Raw genomic sequence first — 7,788 nt, 5'->3', positions numbered from 1 at the left:
TTGTTTCAAAAGCAAGACACCAGAGGAGAAGAATGCATTTATTAATCCTCAAGAACACAAGTCTATTCTGACCTTCCTGTTACTGATCTTTCTCCCTTTTGTTTAAAAAGGATTTTTTTTTTTTTGTGGAGTTTTATGAAAATAAAACTGACTGGACTCGACCTAATCTGACCTGTTATTGTATATCTTGTAAAAAAAACTTGTTTAACTTCCTCAGGATGAAGATGTTTTATCTGCTTTTTATCACAAGCAACACGGCAGGATTCTGATTGTCCACTGACTTTTTATTGAAAAAAGAACAATATAATATCATATACAATAATAATAATAATATTAATACAAAAATCTGTACATTCCGTGGTTTTGCAGTACATTTGGAAGACTGATACAAAATAACTGCAACAGGGAGGGAGGTATTTACACATGTAGGATCTATGTAGCCTTGGAGGCCTTCCGTCGCGGTTTTCTTTTAAAAAAAAAAGATAAGAGGATATAAATTTGTATTGATGCAAACTCTTGTGCAGTACGCCTTCATAAGCCAGGGTTACAGTACGTTTGGCTTTGAACTTTTTTTTTTTCTTCAAATCTTACATTCTCAAGTAAAATGAGAGCGTTACAATGAAAACTCAAGTAGTGTTGATAAAGAAGTAGGCCGATCTGCTGACAGCAACAAAAAAAAAAAAAAAAAAAAAAAAGGAAAGTGGCTTCGAAAAATGAAGATTTGATATATTTGAAAGACAATTTTACTTTGAAATCTCCAATCATAACACTGTATCAGATTCAGACATTAGAGAGGAGATCTACTTTTCTTTCCATCATGTACAACTTGAAATTTCAAGACTTTTAAAGCAGGTTTGGCTTTAAATCAACATCAACTTTTTGGTTCAAATTCTCCAAACACCAGTGAGCCTTTAACCGAATATTTGTTTTAGTTCAGCAAACACTACAGAACATGTCGTTCTAGTTTACTGCTCTCCACAGTAAACTTCCCCCCTTTTTGACTTTCCGGATTAAGGCTTGATGAAGCGGCTCAAGATAAGGATGATCAATGTTAAAAAAAAAAAAAAAAAACTGTACACACGTTCTTGAAAACAAACCTTATTAAAACTCCTAAACGCTCTACTTCTCTGTACCAAATCTAATCAGGTGTTGTTTTAAGAAACACATAACTATGATAATAATACTCTTTGGCATTTTTTATCAACCGTAAAAAAAAAAAAGAAAAAAAAAAAAAAAAAGAAGAAGCAACATCATAGCAGCACTTTTAAGAACATTCAGATTCTCATATTACCCCCGCCTCAGTTTAAATTAATGATTTCTGTCAGTTTGATGGTGTTAATACTACCCTGCTCGACTCCCCCTTGACACGAGCAGGCATGTTTCCATCAGTCTGACCAGCAATGAACGGTCTCCCAGATCAACAAAGCATAAATCTGAAGAATCAGAGAAGAGTTTTCTAAAAACTGTTTGAACTTTCTTTCTTCTTCTGTGATGTCTGCTATGAGACCAGCTCATGAACAAATACTCTAGTTGTACCTTCTTTGTTCCAGACATCTGCCTTTCGTGTACTCTTTGGTTCTAAATGAGAAAGTGTCAAAAAGAAAACATCTGTAAGGGCCTTTTTTTTTTTGTTTTTTTTTTTTGGTTGTTTAGCTTCCACTATTTTCTAGCAGCACTTGAGGATATATTCTCAAGAGGTGAGAATACGTCTTTTTAAAAAAACCACCTTCCTGAAAGCGTCTTGCTGGACAGAGAAACTGAGACATGCCTGCAGTTTTCAAGTCATCTCAACCTCCTTCCTCCTCTCTGTCACCTTGCAGTCAACAGACACTGAGCACACATTCGTGGGGACTTCATGGAGAATTCTTCCTGCAATATGCACATGGTTCATAGTGCTGTGTTTTATCATACTGTATGTAGTCGAAGCTCAAAAGACTCTTACATACAAAGTCCTAAATCTCGCCGCTTCCCACAGCAGTACCGTTCGGCTTGTCCTCTACCCAAGGCCCAGCTCGGCTCGTCGTGCCTTTCGGAGCAGAGAGGCGATTTTATAAAATCTCTCACGTGAGGTCTGACGTCTGAACAGTCATATTTCTGATTCTCGTCTCAGAGGCCGGGGCTCCAGCGGCACCGTGGCTTGGCTGTGTTCAGTCTCTGAGATGTTGTCTGTCTGGGTGCCGTCGGGCCCAACGCTGCCCCCGTTCCCCTCGTCCGTGTCCTCTTTGTTCTCCAGCGCCATCTCGTTTTCGTAGCAGAAGGAGTTGGAGTTTGAGAGGATGTATTTTTTCTCTGCGAGGTCTCTTGCGCTGCACAGCGGGGTGCTCGGCACCTCGTATGTCTTATGGAAGCGGGAGTAGTCCACCTTGTAGTAGTTCTTCTCCTCGAAGAGCACGGGTTCGAACCGATGGCCCCAGAGGATCTCGCTGGCCACGTAGGAGCTGCGGCACTGCGTGGTCATGGCGGTGGCCTCCACCATGCCCTCCAGGATGACCACGATTTCAAACTCGGAGTTCTCCAGGTCCTGTTTGCTCATGTCGTAGAAGGGGCTGTCCTCGTCGATCTCATGGACGATGGTGATGGGGGAGACCAGGAAGATACGGTCGACTCCACTGTCGAAGCCAACATCTATGTCCATCTGATCAAGGGGGATGTACTCCCCCTCCGCTGTCGTTCGGGATTTCAGGAGTTGCGCTCGCACATGCGCCTCAACCAGGTGGCTTTTCCTTAAGTTGCCCACACGCCACATCAAGCAGAGCTTGTTGTCCCTCATGGCCACAGTGGCGTTATGGCTGAAAACCAAAGTTTCATTCCTCTTCTTGGGCTTTGCCATCTTTGCCATGACAGCTCCGATGATGAAGGCATCAATAATGCAGCCCACGATGCTTTGGAAAACCACCATGAAGACAGCAACAGGGCACTCGTCAGTTACGTATCTGTAGCCGTAGCCAATAGTAGTTTGAGTCTCAATGGAGAACAGAAAGGCAGCGGTGAAGCTGCTCACGTTGGAGACGCACTTCTGGGCGTCATTCTCCAAGTCCCCGTGGAAGATGGCCACCAGCCAGAAGACGCAGCCGAAGAAGAGCCACGACAGGAGAAAGGCGAGGCAGAAGATGATGAACATCCACCTCCAGCGGATGTCCACGCACGTAGTGAAGATGTCAGCCAAGTAGCGCTGCCCTTTCTCGCTCACGTTGATGAACTGAACGTTGCAGTGACCGTCTTTCTTTACAAATCGGCTCTGCGGCTGGTGCCTTGTGTGCACTTTGCTCTTGCCGTTCCCGTAGCCGTTGGGTACTGCCATAGTGGCAAGCTTCATGCCGTCCTCCTCTGATGACACAATGCTGTAGCGGCTGGCTCGCACACTTCCCATCACCTCTGTCTGGGAGGGCTGTGCTGCTTCTGCTTTCGAAAACAGTCTAAGTTTTTGGAAAAAGCGTTGGAGAAACAGTTTTGAAACACTTTTGGGGGACCAACTCAAAGAGGAAATGGTGACAAAATGAGGCGGGCTGAAGGGAAGCCTCTTCAGCCTCGCTGGCCCCGATATGAAGTGCAACCAAGAGGAGGGTGAAGTGGTCACTCCTCTTTCATCAGGTGACTGGACCTCATCAAGCTCATCTGCAACGAAAAAAAAACAGAAGACCTGTTAGATCAACCAGCTTTCAGATAGATCAGACAAACTTTTATAAAACCATGTCAAAGACTGTTAATTACAGCATTATCAAAATGTTTAATAGGCAGCAGCTTTCCAAACATGGTCATATGACATGTCAGAACTGATAACTTCATCGCTCTGAAGTCAGACGTGCGTGCAGCCTGAGAAAAACCATCAAAAACCTTAAACCCAAGAGCCGGAAAATCTCGTCTCTGCGTGCCAACAATATTTCATCCAGTAATGACGAACAAAAACAGTGATATTTAACCCTGATCTAACATTTCAGCTTTCACTGAGAGAGGCCACACAGTAATTGCACTCAGGTCCCGTTATTGGTCATTTACAAAGTCGACTTGTTTGTCTTGGCTGCCCTGCGCTGACCTGATCATTTCTTGCAGGGTTGTGGGTTACAGCGTTTCTACGGGATCCCATGAACTGTTGGTTTTTGCACTACTGTTAAAAACTTAAACTGAGAAAGCTCAGATATGCATTTTTGATATTTTTTTTTCTTTCTATGCCATCCAAAATTCAGCAAAAGAAAACGTGTCATGAATTGAACCAAAGCTTTGTCCAGTCTGGATTTCAAGTTTAATGCTCAGTGGTGCATTATTATTACATTTTCTTTCTTAAAACTTAAGGACGATGGAAGAGGTTTTGCACGTGCAACTTTAATGTAACACTGTTCTCATCAGCTTCTAGAAACTTTCAATCTTAGGAGGCACTTCAATGAAGCAGTTTTATCAGTGATAAGCAGGTTTTTCTGTCAACTTTCATCTTTGCAGAGCAGGAGCATGTTATAAATGACATCACGTCAGTGTTCAGTGTGCAGGGTTTGTTATTTGATAGAAGCTTTAGGGGAAAGCTTCATCTGTGCACAGAAGAGATGCACACAGCTTGTTGACTCTCCGACAGCCCTCTGGGATTTCTTCTCTGTGCCGCGATAATGGCTGTCCTGTGAGGATTCATCCAGCACGACTAAAACACCTCTCATTAGTTTTGGCTGTCCTAGCAACAAAGTCTAAATTGACCTGCTGCTGTCTCTGTCTTCTCTCTCTCTCTCTCTCTCTCTCTCTCTCTTTGCTGTTTATTTATTATATTCTTTTCTCTCTCTCTCTCTCTCTCTCTCTGTTTCTCTCTCTCTGAGGCACGAGCTTTAAAGATGAATCGGAAACTAGAAAGTTCTTCAGCGCCGGAGGTCTTTACAGTGTCAAACACACACGCACATGAAACTAATATGTGACATAGCAACAACTGTTTGCATCAGCCGGTTTTAGTTGTGAAAACATAGTATGACTCAGAATCTGACTGCATGCAAGGCTTTTGCATATACACCACATCACATGTCGCATTTGTAGTACTTTCAGTAACAGCTACTGATGTTTCATCCAAGTAGCATCTAATATGCATGCACTTTACTGAAGATGCTTTATCCTCACATGAGGGAAAATATGTAAACAATGTAATAAACAACGCAGCTGATTTCGTTCCTGTTGTTGAAATTAAGTATACGCAGCCAAATCTGTACTCTTTCCTTTTGCATTCAAGTAAGTAGTGCTTTGACAGATGTTGTAGAGAAACTTAACGAAAAGGTGGACAAAAATACCTAAATACATAAATAACACACTAATAACGATTGTTATCGGTACACTTATGTTGTTAAACAGTTATTAAATAGTAGCTATCTGACTGTAAGGAGAGAGACAGTTCTGCACCAAATGCCACCGACAAATGTTAACAGGTGCGGGGGGAAAAAAGGCTTCTGATGCAATCACCCCCCCCTACACACACACGCGCGCGCGCGCGCACGCACGCACACAGACGGACACACACACACCCCTCTGCCTGAGACATATGCACGTTTACTTTTCAATTCACAGCCATCACAAATTCATATTTATCTTTAAAAAAAAACAAAATGCTAAGAAAAAACAAGAAGTTAGACGAATCATGATCTAATAAAGTGAAACTTTTTTTTGGCGCGTTATCTGACAGATGTGGCCGCAGAAGTCGTGCGTAAAAGTCAGGAAGTCCGCGTGTCACGGAGAATAACGTTGAAACCATCACAATAAGCGGTTGTTTTCTGAAAGATAACGGTTGTGATGTGCGTAAAGCTCTTAATAAAAGACATCATATTTCACATTAAAAGCATATGAGAGAGTAGTTCTATGAAGCCTAAAAGTCATGTTTCCTCTACCTGTTGCTCATGTGTGGACCGGTTTGGATCAGTTTGGAGAAATATAATCCAGACGTGTTTGGCCTCCGTTATCCTCGGCGTCGTTGTTTCCGCGCGCTTGTTATTTACTTTGGCCGAACAAGATGAAGTGTGAAACTTCCTTCATGTCTCTGGAGGACCGGGTTCTCGATAATGTGCTTCGCAGTGAGTTGAACCAAAGCGTTTTAAACAGCACGCACCGGCACGGCCCGCCCCCCTCTCAGCGCCCGGCCAATGAGCGGGAGGAGGGGAGCGCATACAGAAGAACAGGCGCAATTATTCTGTGTTTCTGTCGAAGTTTTATGTACGTGTGTGTGTGTGTGTGTGTGTGTGTGTGTGTGTGTGTGTGTGTGTGTGTGTGTGTGTGTGAGAGAGATAGATAGAGAGAGAGAGCGATGATGTGAACAGAACACAACATGGCAGAGCAATTTGACACTAATTGGGCGATGACACGTTAAATCTCAATCAGGGGTCAAGGAAATATAAACAAAAACAAACATCAGAAAAGCATTAATTCAGGTTTTTTTTGCCCCCCTTGAACACTCAAATCTGGTCAACATCACCGCTATTAAACAGATAGATAATAAATTTAAGGGCTGAAAAAGCAATTAAGTGGTTCAGATTTGCAAAAAAAAAGTTCGAATGACCATATATTTTTTAAAGAATAAGCAACTTTATTCGGCAATGTCAACATACAGATAACACATGGAGCCAGGAGTAAACAACAAGACATATAGAAGAGAGAAATTATTAGAAAAATCAAACAGCAGGTTAAGGAATATTCACAGAGGAAACCGTTATATTTGCTTTTGAATTGGAAGAGGTTGTAATAAATGCTATGAAGTGCATTGTCCCATATTTAGACGCATTAATCAAATATCAGAAAACAGAAAAAAGCTACAAGTTTTAACTCTGATGACACAAAATGAAATGTATTTAAAAAAAAAAATCCAAGTAAAATCATCTGGTTCTCTTCTTGCTATTAAAATCTTGCAACAACAACAACATTAAAAAGTGACTTCTGTGCCTGTTAACACCTGCTGTTGATAGTGTGAAACCAAACTGCCCATCATCCTCATTTTTGTGATATCCGTTGTTTTTATAGATGTTATTTTTTAATGTGGGTATGGAAAATGTGTTCTGTCGGAAAGAATGACTCACTCAATAAAGGCCTACATGCCTGTATTATGATATGACTGTCTTTCTCCACTGAGCTATCAAGTGGCTTCGGATGTTTAGACTATGCATCTGTTGCCCTATAATTTTAGGTCAGGCTGCAGCCGTGTTGTGTTAAAGCCATGGACTAAATCATTCCTCTTGCTTACTAATTCATGATAAACATTAACCTGCAACTACATGTTTTTTGAAAAAGGCTTTTGAACTGCTCGTTTTTGTTGGGTTTTTTTTTTTTTTCCTCCCCTCTGTGGGTCTTATTTTTAGTTCTGGTTATTTATAGCAGCACATATATTTAGCCCAAACCACCTGTGTCAGTGAACTGTGCGCATTGTGTGTTTGCTTTCCATGCCCAATTTCCAGCAATAAAGAGAGCGACGCATGCAGCAGCCCAGTGCTGCATGTGGACCACAAGGTGGAGAGCTGGAGACTGGAGTTAACCAGTGATTGGCTCCCACACACAGAGCTCTGTAATGTGAGTGAGCAGCAGACAGCAGCACAGGACAGAGGAGGAGGATGAACTTTTCTTACTCCTATCTACCTGCAGGAGGCTGAGAGCATCTTGAGATGCTCAAACCTGCAGGAGGAACCGAATGCGACATGGTTGTGTAGTTTTTGTTCATTTTTAAGTCAGTGATGATGTTTAAATCAATTCAACAGCTGATCTGCCAGTTGAGTGTCCTCCTCTCCCTGTTCTCAACTAATATAGTCATCTCTTCAGGCTTGAAATGCCACTCTCCTGATGCTATAT

General features: G+C 42.1%; 1 protein-coding gene across 1 annotated transcript; it reads right to left on the bottom strand.

Moving 5' to 3' along the window:
- Positions 1-475: 475 nt before the first annotated feature.
- Positions 476-6,028, bottom strand: kcnj2a (potassium inwardly rectifying channel subfamily J member 2a). Its single transcript, XM_067576358.1, has 2 exons — positions 5,847-6,028; positions 476-3,615 (listed from the first exon to the last, which is right to left on the bottom strand). The coding sequence occupies exon 2, from the start codon at positions 3,368-3,370 to the stop codon at positions 2,087-2,089; it is 1,284 nt and encodes a 427-aa protein (XP_067432459.1). The 5' UTR covers positions 3,371-3,615; positions 5,847-6,028; the 3' UTR covers positions 476-2,086.
- Positions 6,029-7,788: the final 1,760 nt, after the last annotated feature.

Source organism: Thunnus thynnus, chromosome 20, assembly GCF_963924715.1.
Source record: "Thunnus thynnus chromosome 20, fThuThy2.1, whole genome shotgun sequence".
NCBI classification, from domain to species: Eukaryota; Metazoa; Chordata; class Actinopteri; order Scombriformes; family Scombridae; genus Thunnus; species Thunnus thynnus.
The sequence above is the reverse complement of the archived record's forward strand: the minus strand, read 5'-3'. Positions and strand labels throughout refer to the sequence as shown.

Excerpts from the sequence above, each read along its gene's own strand:
- kcnj2a (XM_067576358.1), bottom strand. The coding sequence starts at position 3,370 with ATGGGAAGTGTGCGAGCCAGCCGCTACAGCATTGTGTCATCAGAGGAG.